Genomic DNA, 15892 nt, shown 5'->3' with positions numbered 1-15892 from the left:
GATGGGGTACAGTGTGTGTGTGAGAGGGTGGGGAGTTGGATGGGGTACAGTGTGTGTGTGAGGGTGGGGAGTTGGATGGGGTACAGTGTGTGTGAGAGGGTGGGGAGTTGGATGGGGTACAGTGTGTGTGTGAGAGGGTGGGGAGTTGGATGGGGTACAGTGTGTGTGTGAGAGGGTGGGGAGTTGGATGGGGTACAGTGTGTGTGTGAGAGGGTGGGGAGTTGGATGGGGTACAGTGTGTGTGTGAGAGGGTGGGGAGTTGGATTGTCGTGCAGTATGTCTGTGAACATGGGAAGGGGGCTGAACGTGGGGGAGTATCTATTGAGGTAACTATTGGGGATGGGATGGTCTGTTTGCTGTGTTGGAAAATCTAAATATCATTTTGTTTCCTTTTTAAAATTAAAAATCTATTAATTGTGAAGTGTAAAATTAACCAGAATGCATCTTTTGTATTGTAAAAACTCACTGTTTTCCAGGGATAACACTCCTGGAACATTATCCCCCATTAAAGCATCACCAATGTTGTGTCCCCATCATTCAGGGTTTGATCTGAATATGAGAGGTCCAAATTTCTGGATGCCAAGTATACCTGCTTCATGCGGGCGAATTTACTGCTGGCCGTATAACAAGTGGAACTTGTGGGATTTCCCGGGAATCCCAGCATCCCCCAGTCCTGCCCCCATTAGTGACATCACACGCGAGTGGGGGTGGGGTAGGGTGGGCAGAAGAAAGATCTTCCCCTCCATCGCTATTTATCAAAGGGGACAGAAAGAGGCATAAACCTGGCAGAAACAGGTTCCAGCTCAAATTCCTGTCCCTCTTCTCCCACCGTATCTCCACATATATCCCCCCAAAACCCCAGAATTTCATGGCTCATGTTTTTATTTTTCTCCAATACAATTAAAGGGTGAAGGACTGTTGTGTATACCCATAGCTTAAGTACACAGCCCCAATAACAGCTTGTATTCATGTGTTATAAGCTTAAAAGTCAAGATCAATCATTGAGGTGTCAGTTTTTCAGTCTGTAGGTCAGTTTTCACCCATTATCTAGGCTGTCCCACATGAACCCAGTGCCTCTCCATCTTTAATTTGAACTTGTTTTGCATTCTTTATAGTCCAAGACTGAATAAAATGATTCGTTTTATTTAAGTTTTAAAAACATATATACAGAAGCTTTTGCTCACAGAACCAATTTCAGGCTCTCTTTACGGGTCAGACTGCTTCAAACTGGTTGGTTTTGTTGGTACATTGTCAGATACTGATTGCTAAGGCAACGATTCTAATTTACATACTGAAATTGAAGCATTTCACACTTACAGAAGTAAAGGCACATCTCTCAATGTTCATATTCTATAATTACAGTGAGGACCAAAGGCAAATGCAGATCTGCAACTGAATGTGAGACTGATTTCATAATCTGACTTTGCACTGCCAGTGAGAGCAAACATGTGAAATTTGACCATGCACAGGACACAGTCTTCTGACCAGGAGTGGAAAGGCAACACATAACCCATTATACGTTATTTTTTTTTTAAATCTTAAAATTGGCAGCTACATAAATGATCAAATAAAGCAGAATTGTTAATGTCTGATTAATTGCGGAGGCCTTGAAACGATCCAATTGGATAGGAGACAGTAGTTGTTCAAATGGTAAAACATTTGTCTGAAATCCCTCTCTGCCGTTATGTGAGAGATTAACCATTTTATTTTAAATGGGTTAACACCCTCATTAAAATACAGCAGAGAGGGATTTCAGACTCTTGTGTTAAGTGTATGCTCGTATCATATGGTGTCATTTCAAGGCCTTGGTTTTTCAATATAAATTTCTTAACACTTCTACTATAGATACAACTTTGATCAAACACATAGCATTCAGCTGTGATGCCATGTCATCTCCCAGTTGTCGTCTTAATCTGGGAATAAGAGGAATCCATTGAAGATGCTGTCAGCTCCATCCACTCCCAGCATCGAATTGGACTCTGTTGTTTGAAGCCAGACTTCATCAGCTTGGTTCAGTTTAAGGACGACTCCTCCTGAACTGACCTGGAACGTATTGTACACCTGATCACAGAAACCAACCTTCTTTTCTGTATTCTGCATGATGTTGACACAAAGGTTGCCCTTGGAAGTTGCATGATATGTGAAGTAATACAAGCCTGGTATAGTGCACTGGAATTTTCCTGATCTAGGTGCATAACTCTTTTGGTCATTGGTTATCAATTTTTCAAATCTTATTGGATAGGTTTTTCTAGGGCTGATATTTGTGCTTCTGGCCATGGAAAAGGCCGATTTCAGGGTACTTGTGTGATCTCCAACCTCTCCTTTTTCACCCTTTTCCCCCGCTGAGCCCTTCTCTCCTTTTTCTCCTCTTACACCATCAGGTCCCACTTTTCCAGTTGATCCCTCGAAGCCTTGCTCACCCTTCTGTCCTTTAATACCCGCCACACCAGCTGATCCAGGGGGACCTGTCAACAGCACAAGTCTTACAGTTAGTGACTGAATTAATTGATTGGAATCGTACTTCTGATTCATGTTTTACCAAGTTTTGACACTTGAAAGTTTTATTTCTAAATGTTGAGACTGCGGAGCCAAACCAAGTCAGGTTGGGCCTGGGCTCAAGGTTTACTCTAATGGGGCCGTTGTGCTTCTTCTTTGCACCTGGGAAGCGATTAGTTCCTGAGCACAGTTAAGAGGAAAAGAGGGAAAGACTTGTGTTGCTTGGTCTCCCCTTCTTTGCCGGGGAATCCCCGGGGGTTGGAGGCATGGTCCTCGTGCTCGGAACATTTCAAACGGGTGGCAGCTCTGCAGATGAAGCAGGAGGGCCCGACTGGCACTTTCCAGCTCACATTCTGAAGGTGTGCTGGGCAGGTGCCCATTAGGAAGGATTGAGAGGAACAAGCGGCAAGCTGAGAAATCGAAGCTAAGCCCATGGAGATCTCAGGGTGGGAACCATCTGGCTGCAGTTTTGGACAGCAGTCAGTGGCCATTACCACCACTGTAGGCCCACCGGGGCCAGTATATCACATCCCATTAACTCTTAATTGAGACATCTTTATAGCCATAAACTTCAGACAATGCTCACGGATCACATATTCCTGATGAGCTGCCCCAGTAAGGATGTTTTAAATTCTCCAGTATCATCATTTTGACAATAGGTCTGAAAATCTGGCCGTCTGTAAATTACCTGGCTTTCCTTTCTCTCCAGGTGATCCATCCCTGCCATTTTTACCAGGTGCTCCAGCCCTCCCGGGGAGTCCAGGTGACCCATGAATGCCATCTGAGGCCTGACAGGTATCTTGAGCTGATGACACCACCACTAACAAGAGTAGTACCAGTCCCACATGGTTCATTTGATGTGACTTTGCCATGTCAGACCACTGTAAAATAAGAATATATCTGTAAGTAGAGCATCCTGTTCAGTATTTGAAACAAACTATCAGCTATTTATTTTTTCCAGTATATACTAATGGAAAAATACATTATTTCTGAACATGTCATAATGGAGATGTCTATGGAGAATTTGAACTAGTGCTGTAACTAATTCATTACTGAAGGGAGTTTCAATCTTTCTTGAATCTTGGATTCTCTCTGGATATAGACATTAAGATACACCTTGGGGATAATTTGATCAAGCTCCAAACAGTTACAGTGACTAACTGTAAATCCCGAGAGAAATGAGATTAGCACATGGAAATGATTGTAACAAAACCATTCGTATTTAATGGGACACCACCCTCATGAAAAAAAAATGTTTTCAAACTTTTTGTGGGTAGAATGGGAGAAGATGTAGAAGATCCATGGGCCATTGCCATCTCAATGGTTTCACCAGTACCACAGAGATTCAACCAATCATACAAAGCAGCTCAATCCGGAGAACAAACATTCACATTCTCAAGCAGTGATTTGAGTGCCATGCTTGTGCCTTACCATGTGTATTTTTGCTTTGTCCTGTAAGGCCTGCCTACTCCTTTGCACAAGGGGCCGTCCCTCAGTAATTTCCTTGTGGTAACAGTTCCACTGTTGGCGGATATTAGCGGTGTGCAATTTGTGATGCGGACTCAGTGGCAGGATCTGCAACACTCCCTGATCTATACTATCCATGGCCGTGGGAGTGCAGATTGCTTTCCAGTGGCCAATAAGTGGGAGTCCTTCAAAAATGTGTTAACCAGGGTTCAGGGTAAGCACATTCCTTATAAACTAAAGGGCAAGGCTGGTAGAAGTAGGGAAATTTGGATGACTCGAGAGATTGAGGCCCTAGTCAGAAAGAAGAAGGAGGCATATGACATGCATAGGCAGCTGGGATCAAGTGGATCCCTTGAAGAGTATAGAGATTGCCGGAGTAGAGTTAAGAGAGAAATCAGGAGGGCAAAAAGGGGACATGAGATTGCTTTGGCAGATAAGGCAAAGGTGAATCCAAAGAGCTTCTACAAATACATAAAGGGCAAAAGAGTAACTAGGGAGAAAGTAGGGCCTCTGAAGGATCAACAAGGTCATCTATGTGCGGAACCACAAGAGATGGGTGAGATCCTAAATGAATATTTCGCATCGGTATTTACGGTTGAGAAAGGCATGGATGTTAGGGAACTTGGGGAAATAAATAGTGATGTCTTGAGGAGTGTACATATTACAGAGAGGGAGGTGCTGGAAGTCTTAACGCGCATCAAGGTAGATAAATCTCCGGGACCTGATGAAATGTATCCCAGGACGTTATGGGAGGTTAGGGAGAAAGTTGCGGGTCCCCTAGCAGAGATATTTGAATCATCCACCGCTACAGGTGAGGTGCCTGAAGATTGGAGGGTAGCAAATGTTGTGCCTTTGTTTAAGAAGGGCGGCAGGGAAAAGCCTGGGAACTACAGAGCGGTGAGCCTGACATCTGTAGTGGGTAAGTTGTTAGAGGGTATTCTGAGGGACAGGATCTACAGGCATTTGGAGAGGCAGGGACTGATTAGGAACAGTCAGCATGGTTTTGTGAGAGGAAAATCATGTCTCACGAATTTGATTGAGTTTTTTGAAGGGGTAACCAAGAAGATAGATGAGGGCTGTGCAGTAGACGTGGTCTACATGGAATTCAGCAAAGCCTTTGACAAGGTACCGCATGGTAGGTTGTTACATAAGGTTAAATCTCATGGGATCCAAGGTGAGGTAGCCAATTGGATACAACATTGGCTTGACGACAGAAGACAGAGGGTGGGTGTAGAGGGTTGTTTTTCAAATTGGAGGCCTGTGACCAGCAGTGTGCCTCAGGGATCGGTGCTGGGTCCACTGTTATTTGTTATTTATATTAATGATTTGGATGAGAATTTAGGAGGCATGGTTAGTAAGTTTGCAGATGACACCAAGATTGGTGGCATTGTGGACAGTGAAGAAGGTTATCTAGGATTGCAACGGGATCTTGATCAATTGGGCCAGTGGGCCGATGAATGGCAGATGGAGTTTAATTTAGATAAAAGTGAGGTGATGCATTTTGGTCGATCGAATCGGGCCAGGACCTACTCCGTTAATGGTAGGGCGTTGGGGAGAGTTATAGAACAAAGAGATCTAGGAGTACAGGTTCATAGCTCCTTGAAAGTGGAGTCACAGGTGGATAGGGTGGTGAAGAAGGCATTCAGCTTGCTTGGTTTCATTGGTCAGAACATTGAATACAGGAGTTGGGATGTCTTGTTGAAGTTGTACAAGACATTAGTAAGGCCACACTTGGAATACTGTGTACAGTTCTGGTCACCCTATTATAGAAAGGATATTATTAAACTAGAAAGAGTGCAGAAAAGATTTACTAGGATGCTACCGGGACTTGATGGTTTGACTTAGACTGGGTTGGATAGACTGGGACTTTTTTCCCTGGAGAGTAGGAGGTTTCGGGGTGATCTTATAGAAGTCTATAAAATAATGAGGGGCATAGATAAGGTCGATAGTCAAAATATTTTCCCAAAGGTAGGGGAGTCTATAACGAGGGGACATAGATTTAAGGTGCGAGGGGAGAGATACAAAAGGGTCCAGAGGGGCAATTTTTTTCACTCAAAGGGTGGTGAGTGTCTGGAACGAGATGCCAGAGGCAGTAGTAGAGGCGGGTACAATTTTGTCTTTTAAAAAGCATTTGGACAGTTACATGGGTAAGATGGGTACAGAGGGATATGGGCCAAGTGCAGGCAATTGGGACTAGCTTAGTGGTATAAACTGGGCGACATGGACATGTTGGGCCGAAGGGCCTGTTTCCATGTTGTAAACTTCTGTGATTCTAATAGTGGCCCTTCTACAGACAGGTGGCCAGACAGGTCTCATGAACAGGATGCTGACTTGACATCTTGGCACTCCTGCCCCACAAGGAAACCTGAAATACAAGTTTAACACTTACCATCGGGACCTCTTCTGGCCCAGGGTCTGCTCCAGGTTTTGCTTCATGGGGGAGCTGACACTGCCCCCTCCCCCCTACCCCTTCCCCTCTCCCTCTCCTCCTCCCCTTCTCCCTCCCTCTTTCCCTCCCTTCCCCCTCTCTCTCCCCTCCCCCTCCCTCCCCCTCTCCCTCCCCCTCTCCCTCCCCTTCTGCTCCTCCCCTTCCTCCTCCCTCTCCCTTCCCCCTCCCCTCCCACTCCCTCCCCCTCTCTCTCCCCCTTCCCCTCCCTTTCCCCCTCCCCCTCCACCACTCAAGCCTCTGGTTGAAATTGCAGATCTATTCCTGATGCCATCACCTGACCCCACTGCCTTCCTGCGGGTGACCCGCTCGTCTGCTCAAAAAAGCAGGTTAATATGGAGACCTGGCGGGGAGGAGGTGGGATTGGAGGGGATAAGTGGATCACGTTGTTTTAACTGCCCCCCGGCCCGGTTTCCACTGGTGGGAGGAGTTAAAATCAGGACCCAGGAGTTCACAAGTGCAAATGCAGTCACACTCATGGAACTGCACACCAACACACCAACACACCAACACTCTGAGTCATCAGCTCACCATATAATAGTGATTATAACATGGATTCTCATAACATAGGCTCACTCTGGTATCAGGCGAGAGAAACACAGAAAGAACAATGAACATGAGTTGCTTGGAACCCACTGCTCTCCTTTGAATGGGAATTCGTACAATGGCGGAGGGGTAGATTCCTCTCTTTGAGTGTAAAGCATCACTTCAGCCTAGCTCATTGAGGGAAATTGGGTGGGGAGGACCGCAGACCTGTGATAGTTCACACGACTGAGTGTGTGTCGTTCTCCCTGCACAAGGTCTCCTGTATGTGCTGTACCCCAGTGATACTTTATACCCAAGTGTTGGAGAGAAACATCTGTCCCAGTGACGCAATGGGCACAAACTGAGACACGCAGGCTAGGATGTTGCAGAGTTTAATGCCTGTGATGCTAGAGTGGCAGTGGGGGTATTTCAATGGGCCTCAGTGCCCGGGCTAGAGTGGCAGTGGGGGTATTTCAATGGGCCTCAGTTCCCGGGCTAGAGTGGCAGTGGGAGTATTTCAATGGGCCTCAGTGCCCGGGCTAGAGTGGCAGTGGGGGTATTTCAATGGGCCTCAGTGCCCGGGCTAGAGTGGCAGTGGGGGTATTTCAATGGGCCTCAGTGCCCAGGCTAGAGTGGTAGTGGGGGTATTTCAATGGGCCTCAGTGCCCGGGCTAGAGTGGCAGTGGGGGTATTTCAATGGGCCTCAGTGCCCGGGCTAGAGTGGCAGTGGGGGTATTTCAATGGGCCTCAGTGCCCGGGCTAGAAAGGGGAAAATCAGCCACAATTCCCAATCACTATCTATTGGCCAATTCTGGAATGTACAAATATGCCAACGTGGGTGTGGCCAGGACGATGCTCCGAAGCCGTCCACAGTCAAACAGCCTGTCACAACCCATGCATGAAGAATGGTAATTTGGTTGATATATCAGAGAGCTATTTGTGCCTGTGGAACCACAGACTAGCACAAGACCACTCCTCCTCCACTCCTCCTCCACTCCTCCTCCACTCCTCCCCCACTCCTCCTCACTCCTCCTCCACTCCCCCCCCACACTCCTCCTCCACTCCTCCTCCACTCCCCCCCCACACTCCTCCTCCATTCCTCCTCCACTCCCCCCCACACTCCTCCACTCCCCCCCACTCCTCCCCCACTCCTCCTCCACTCCCCCCCATTCCTCCTCCACTCCTCCTCCACTCCCCCCCACTCCTCCTCCACTCCCCCCCACTCCTCCTCCACTCCCCCCACTCCTCCCCCACTCCTCCTCCACTCCCCCTCACTCCCCCTCCACTCCTCCTCCACTCCCCCCCACTCCTCCTCCACTCCCCCCCACTCCCCCTCCACTCCCCCCCACTCCTCCTCCACTCCCCCCCACTCCCCCTCCACTCCCCCCCACTCCTCCTCCACTCCCCCTCACTCCCCCCCACTCCTCCTCCACTCCCCCCCACTCCCCTCCACTCCTCCTCCACTACCCCCCCACACCCCGCCCAGGACAGCAGCAAGGGGAATAAAAATAACCTCAGAAATAAAGTGAAGCTATAAACTATCTGTAAGAAAATATTGAACAGTTCTTTTTGTGTCAGGAATACATATTTTTACAAAAGGTTTCAAGTTGTAAAATTTTTATAAATATTTTATTACAAGAAGAATTTAAATCCACAAGCACACACCAAAAGATCAGAAATTGCAGAAACAAAAATTCTGAACAATTCTTAATTCACTAATGACATCAATAAAAATAATCGTCTCCAAATCTCTCACCAACCAAAGAGTTAACCCTGGATTCCCAGACACGTCCACAGGTCTCGAATCACTGACGAGTATTTCAATTTACCAGTGTTAGTATAAAACTATATTTACTGAAATATTGAAACATTAGGGTTTGCTCCAGCTTACCTTGAACGCTGCCTGAAAGTTTAGTGAACAAATGAAGCCGGAGGAAATATTACACAATTCTAACTTATTCTTTCAAAAAAAAATCCAAAACACCAAAGAAGGGAGGTCCGTGCAACATGCATGACAAATGGAACTGGCAGACATCAACGTGATAAAAACCCTCAGACTAGCGCCAGTGTTTGTCCTGATCCTGAGTTCAACTTGCACCAATGCCAAGTTTCACTTCCCTCTTTACAAGAAATTGATTGAGTCATGTTCTCTTGTGCACTTTGCCATTGAATTCATTCTGTAATATAAACACATGCGGAATTTGCAACTACCTTAAACATTCGCTCAAAGACTGATCCCTGTGATTTGGTTTTGTTGTGTTTCCTCCTCTCCCATTTATCCCCTCCTCTGTTGGAAAAACTAACTCTTACTGGGCACCTTCCTGTAGCTCACCCAAGTTACAAATCTTCATGAGTGAGGTTAGACCAATTATTATTGTGTTGGTAGGCTATTCAACCATGGGGAAAATCACAGCCGAGCCCAATCCTGTCCCCACCAGGTGTCCACTCCTGACAGATGTTCCTCTGCCTGGTCCAGGTCACTGAGCACAGACGGGATCAGGTCCGAAGCCTTCCAATTTGTATGGCTGAGTTACACACTGTCTCTACCGAACTCAGCCAGGGGGAGAGCTCAAGCTTTAAAACTTTTTCGAAATGTGCGACTTTATATTTTAAAGGAAAGGCACATGGTAAAGGTTCTGGTCAGTCAGGCAACAGAGTGCAGGCAAGACACTGCTCGACAGCATGGGAGTAAAAAAATCAGATCCAGAGACAAAGCACAAGGCTCTCATGTCGGGTACGGTAGCATAGTGATTATGTTACTGGACTAGTAATCCGGAGTTATGAGTTCAAATCCCACCTCGGCAGCTGGGGAATTTAAATTCAATTAATTAAATAACATCTGGAATTAAAAAAACTAGTATCGGTAATAGTGGTCATGAAACTATTGGATTGTCATAAAAACCCATCTGGTTCACTAATTTCGTTTGGGGATGGAAACTCTGCTGTCCTTACCCAGTCTGGCCAATATGTGACTCCAGCCCCACAGCAATGTGGTTGATTCTTAATCGCCCTCTGAAATGGCCGAGCAAGCCACTCAGTTGTAAAATCTTGCTTAAAAAAGTCATAATATGAATAAAACCGGAAGGACCACGAGGCACCGGACACGACAGTCGATCCTGAGTCGACCCTGCAAAGTCCTCCTCACGAATATCTGGGGACTTGTGCCAAAATTGGAAGAGCTGTCCCACAGGCGAGTCAAGCAACAGCCTGACATAGCCATACTCACAGAATCATACCTTTAAGCCAACCTCCCAGACTCTTCCATCACCATCCCTGGGTATGTCCTGTCCCATGGGCAGGACAGACCCACCAGAGGTGGCGGTACAGTGATATACAGTCAGGAGGGAGTGGCCCTGGGAGTCCTCAACATTGACTCTGGACCCCATGAAATCTCATGGCATCAGGTCAAACATGGGCAAGGAAACCTCCTGCTGATTACCACCTATTGCCCTCTCTCAGCTGATGAATCAGTCCTCCTCCATGTTGAACACCACTTGGAGGAAGCACTGAGGGTAGTAAGGGCACAGAATGCACTCTGGGTGGGGAACTTCAATGTCCATCACCAAGTATGGCTCGGTAGCACCACTACTGACCGAGCTGGCCGAGTCCTGAAGGACATACCTGCGAGACTGGGACTGCAGCAGGTGGTGAGTGAACCAACATGAGGGAAAAACCTACCAGACCTCGTCCTCACCAATCTACCTGTCGCAGATGCACCTGTCCATGACAGTATTGGTAGGAGTGACCACTGCACAGTCCTCGTGGAGATGAAGTCCAGTCTTCGCACTGAGGACACCATCCACCATGTTGTGTGGCACGATCACCATGCTAAATGGGATAGATTCAGAACAGATCTAACAGCTCAAAACTGGGCATCCATGAAACTCTGTGGGAAATCAGCAGCAGCAGAATTGTATTCCAGCACAACCTGTAACCTCATGGCCCGGCATATTCCTCACTCGACCATTACCAACAAGCCAGGGGATCAACCCTGGTTCAATGAGGAGTGTGGAAAAGCATGCCAGGAGCAGCAGCAGGCGTACCTAAAAATGAAGTGCCAACCTGGTGAAGCTACAACTCAGGACTACATGCATGCTAAACAGCGGAAACAACATGCTGTAGACAGAGATAAGCGATTCCACAACCAACGGATCAGATCAAAGCTCTGCAGTCCTGCCACATCCAGTCGTGAATGGTGGTGGACAATTAAACAACTAACGGGAGGAGGAGGCTCTGTAAACATCCCCATACTCAATGATGGCGGAATCCAGCACGTGAGTGCAAAAGACAAGACTGAAGCGTTTGCAACCATCTTCAGCCAGAAGTGTCGAGTGGATGATCCATCTCGGCCTCCTCCCAATATCCCCACGATCACAGAAGCCAGTCTTCAGCCAATTTGATTCACTCCGCGTGATATCAAGAAACGGCTGAGTGCACTGGATACAGCAAAGGCTATGGGCCCCGACAACATCCCGGCTGTAGTGCTGAAGACTTGTGCTCCAGATCTAGCCACGCCTCTAGCCAAACTGTTCCAGTACAGCTACAACACTGGCATCTACCCGACAATGTGGAAAATTGCCCAGGTATGTTCTATCCACAAAAAGCAGGACAAATCCAATCCAGCCAATTACCGCCCCATCAGCCTACTCTCAATCATCAGCAAAGTGATGGAAGGCATCGTCGACAGTGCTATCAAGCGGCACTTACTCACCAATAACCTGCTCACCGATGCTCGGTTTGGGTTCCGCCAGCACCACTCGGCTCAGGGCCTTATTACAGCCTTGGTCCAAACATGGACAAAAGAGCTGAATTCCAGAGGTGAGGTGAGAGTGACTGCCCTTGACATCAAGGAAGCATTTGACCGAGTGTGGCACCAAGGAGCCCTAGTAAAATTGAAGTCAATGGGAATCAGAGGGAAAACTCTCCAGTGGCTGGAGTCATACCTAGCACAAAGGAAGATGGTGGCCATTGTTGGAGGCCAATCATCTCAGCCCCAGGACATTGCTGCAGGAGTTCCTCAGGGCAGTGTCCTAGGCCCAACCATCTTCAGCTGCTTCATCAATGACCTTCCCTCCATCATAAGGTGAGAAATTGGGATGTTCGCTGATGATTGCACGGTGTTCAGTTCCATTCGCAACCCCTCAGATAATGAAGCAGTCTGTGCCCGCATGAGCAAGACCTGGGCAACATCCAGATTTGGGCTGATAAGTGGCAAGTAACATTCGCACCAGACAAGTGTCAGGCAATGACCATCTCCAACAAGAGAGAGTCTAACCACCTCCCCTTGACATTCAATGATATTACCATCGCCGAATCCCCACCATCAATATCCTGGGGGTCACCATTGACCAGAAACTTAACTGGACCAGCCACATAAATACTGTGGCTACAAGAGCAGGTCAGAGGCTGGGTATTCTGTGGCGAGTGACTCACCTCCTGACTCCCCAAAGCCTTTCCACCATCTACAAGGCACAACTCAGGAGTGTGATGGAATACTCTCCACTTGCCTGGATGAGTGCAGCTCCAACAACACTCAAGAAGCTCGACACCATCCAGGACAAAGCAGCCCGCTTGATTGGCACCCCATCCACCACCCTAAACATTCATTACCTTCACCACGGGCGCACTGTGGCTGCAGTGTGTACCATCCACAGGATGCACTGCAGCAACTCGCCAAGGCTTCTTCGACAGCACCTCCCAAACCCGCGACCTCTACCACCTAGAAGGACAAGAGCAGCAGGCACATGGGAACAACACCACCTGCACGTTCCCCTTCAAGTCACACACCATCCCGACTTGGAAATATATTGCCGTTCCTTCATCGTCGCTGGGTCAAAATCCTGGACCTCCCTTCCTAACCGCACTGTAGAGGAACATAGGAACATCGGAACAGGAGTCGGCCGTTCAGCCCCTCGTACTTGCTCCGCCATTTCATAAGATCATGGCTGATCTGTGATCTAACTCCATCTACCTGCCTTTGCCCCAATTCCCTTAATTGCTTTGGTTGCCAAAAAGCTATCTATCTCAGATTTAAATTTAGCAATTGAGCTAGGGAGTGATACAGCAACAGATACAGCAACAAGTTCTTTGCAAATCCCCCTCTCAGTCAGTAATGTTATAACCCCTGGGAAAATTGGGAAAAGAGGGAGAAAATGGGGGCCATTTCCCTTTGCATAACATCCTGTTTCCTGGGCCTTACGGAGAAAGAAATCTGGGAGTCTGTTTGGGCCTGGTCTCTGTCCCCAGTGTGTATTTCTGGTTGGGATTTAAGTGGAGGCAGAATCATTGGGGGTAATTAAACTTTGGGCAATAGTGTAAAATATAAATAGTATTGGATCAGCCACCTGTACATATTGATTTCAATGGAAATTCTAATTGGGAGAGATATATAACGATCAGCTGATACAATATCACCCATTTTACTTTATCGCCCAAAGTCAAAATGGCCCCCATTGTTCCTGAAGTGGACGCTGCAATGCAAATAAAATGTTAAAGACTGAAAAGTGACAGCATTCTGGCCTCTTATCAATTTCCTCCCCTGACACTGGTCACAGGTTATATGTTAACACCACCCATATCAATCGGATCTTTTCAGCTGCTAGGTTGCATCTGAAATCCACACATACGTAAAGGGATGGGCACCAACTGGACAGGTGAGTAGCTAATTGACTTTTGGATAATTACTTTGAAAGTCTGTCCTTGCAATAGGACTGCACTGTGTCCAGGAGCATTAAAGGAGAGCTGGTGAATTACACATTATTTTCAGGTCCTCTCATCTCTCTGAATTGGTGACCAATTCAGATTCCCAATGTACTTGGAAGAGATGAGGGAGGAGCAAGAGGAACTTTTGGATGCCAGAGAAGTGTGGCATCATTGCAGGAGAGCTTTTACCTACCGTTACCCTGCCAACCAATCATATCAGCTGAAAGATTTTGGACTTTTCAATATGGACTTTCAATAAATGCTTATATGGGAGTGGAAAAGAATAGACTTGAAACCCTCGATTAGTTGGGAAAAGAACACAGAACTGTCAACTTGAGCAAAATCAGAATGCTGGGAAATTAGGCCACTGATATGTCCTGAAAAGATCATGGATGAGTTGACTTCAATAATGGCAGGATGCAGTTTAGTTGAGACAGTTGGTAGGATGTGTCACTAAGACTGGTCTTGGTAAGTTACAAGGCCTGAGGAACTGATAAGCCAAAAATGGTGTGATGTGGATGGACTGGAATAGGGAATTCAGGAGAAACTTCTTTACATAAGAACATAAGAACATAAGAAATTGGAGCAGGAGTAGGCCAATCGGCCCCTCGAGCCTGCTCCGCCATTCAATAAGATCATGGCTGATCTGATCCCAACCACAAATCTAAAGAACACAAGAAGTAGGAGCAGGACCCGGCCACATAGCCCCTGGGCCCTCTCCGCCACCCACAGGGCATTGACCGATCCGAACTCAGCTTCATGTCCAATTTCCTGCCCGCTCCCCGTAACCCCTAATTCCCTTTACTTCTAGGAAACTGTCTATTTCTGTTTTAAATTTATCTAATGATGTAGCTTCCACAGCTTCCTGGGGCAGCAAATTCCACAGACCTACCACCCTCTGAGTGAACAAGTTTCTCCTCATCTCAGTTTTGAAAGAGCAGCCCCTTATTCTAAGATTATGCCCCCTAGTTCTAGTTTCACCCATCTTTGGGAACATCCTTACTGCATCCACCCGATCAAGACCCTTCACAATCTTATATGTTTCAATAAGATCGCCTCTCATTCTTCTGAACTCCAATGAGTAGAGTCCCAATCTACTCAACCTCTCCTCATATGTCCGCCCCCTCATCCCCGGGATTAACCGAGTGAACCTTCTTTGTACTGCCTCGAGAGCAAGTATGTCTTTTCTTAAGTATGGAGACCAAAACTGTATGCAGTATTCCAGGTGCGGTCTCACCAATACCTTATATAACTGCAGCAATACCTCCTTGTTTTTATATTCTATCCCCCTAGCAATAAAAGCCAACTTTCCAGTCTCTCGCCATTAAGAAAATAACTTGCTCTCTGATTTTTCCTGCCAAAGTGCATAACCTCACATTTTCCAATATTATATTGCATCTGCCAAATCTCCGCCCACTCACCCAGCCTGTCTATATCCCCTTGCAGGTTTTTTATGTCCTCCTCACTCTCTACTTTCCCTCCCATCTTTGTATCATCTGCAAATTTTGATATGTTGCACTCGGTCCCCTCTTCCAAATCGTTAATATAGATTGTAAAGAGTTGGGGACCCAGCACCGACCCCTGTGGAACACCACTGGTTACTGGTTGCCAGTCCGAAAATGAACCATTTATCCCAACTCTCTGCTTCCTGTTCGATAACCAATCCTCCACCCATGCCAGAATATTACCCCCAATCCCGTGATTTTTTATCTTAAGTAATAATCTTTTATGTGGCACCTTGTCGAATGCCTTCTGGAAGTCTAAATACACTATGTCCACTGGTTCCCCTTTATCCACCCTATACGTTATATCCTCGAAGAACTCAAGCAAATTTGTCAGACATGACTTCCCCTTCATAAAGCCATGCTGACTTTGTCCTATTAAATTATGCTTATCTAAATGTTCCGTTACTGTCTCCTTAATAATAGACTCCAAAATTTTACCCACCACAGATGTTAAGCTAACTGGCCTATAATTTCCAGCCTTCTGCCTACTACCCTTTTTAAATAACGGTGTTACATTAGCAGTTTTCCAATCTGCCGGGACCTCTCCTGAGTCCAGGGAATTTTGGAAAACTATTACCAAAGCATCCACAATCCCTACTGCCACTTCCCTCAAGACCCTAGGATGGAAGCCATCAGGTCCAGGGGATTTATCCGCCTTGAGTCCCATTATTTTACTGAGTACCATCTCCTGAGTGATTTTAATCGTATTTAGCTCCTCCCCCCCGAGAGTCCCCTGTTTGTCCAGTGTTGG

At 46.8% G+C, this 15892-nt stretch overlaps 1 protein-coding gene across 1 annotated transcript; it reads right to left on the bottom strand.

Annotated features, from left to right (window-relative positions):
* Positions 1-1127: 1127 nt before the first annotated feature.
* Positions 1128-8938, bottom strand: LOC137301218 (complement C1q subcomponent subunit B-like). The gene is made up of 3 exons (XM_067970695.1): positions 8826-8938; positions 3185-3377; positions 1128-2465 (listed from the first exon to the last, which is right to left on the bottom strand). Exons 2-3 carry the CDS (start codon positions 3366-3368, stop codon positions 1909-1911), a joined length of 741 nt encoding a protein of 246 aa, XP_067826796.1. The 5' UTR covers positions 3369-3377; positions 8826-8938; the 3' UTR covers positions 1128-1908.
* Positions 8939-15892: the final 6954 nt, after the last annotated feature.

This window comes from Heptranchias perlo, chromosome 32 (assembly GCF_035084215.1).
Source record: "Heptranchias perlo isolate sHepPer1 chromosome 32, sHepPer1.hap1, whole genome shotgun sequence".
Classification (NCBI taxonomy): domain Eukaryota; kingdom Metazoa; phylum Chordata; class Chondrichthyes; order Hexanchiformes; family Hexanchidae; genus Heptranchias; species Heptranchias perlo.
This window is presented reverse-complemented; position numbering and strand designations above follow the sequence as displayed.

Excerpts from the sequence above, each read along its gene's own strand:
- LOC137301218 (XM_067970695.1), bottom strand. The coding sequence starts at position 3,368 with ATGGCAAAGTCACATCAAATGAACCATGTGGGACTGGTACTACTCTTG. Across the intron at positions 2,466-3,184 it reads TGGAGAGAAAGGAAAGCCAG|GTCCCCCTGGATCAGCTGGT; the intron begins GTAATTTACAGA and ends TGCTGTTGACAG.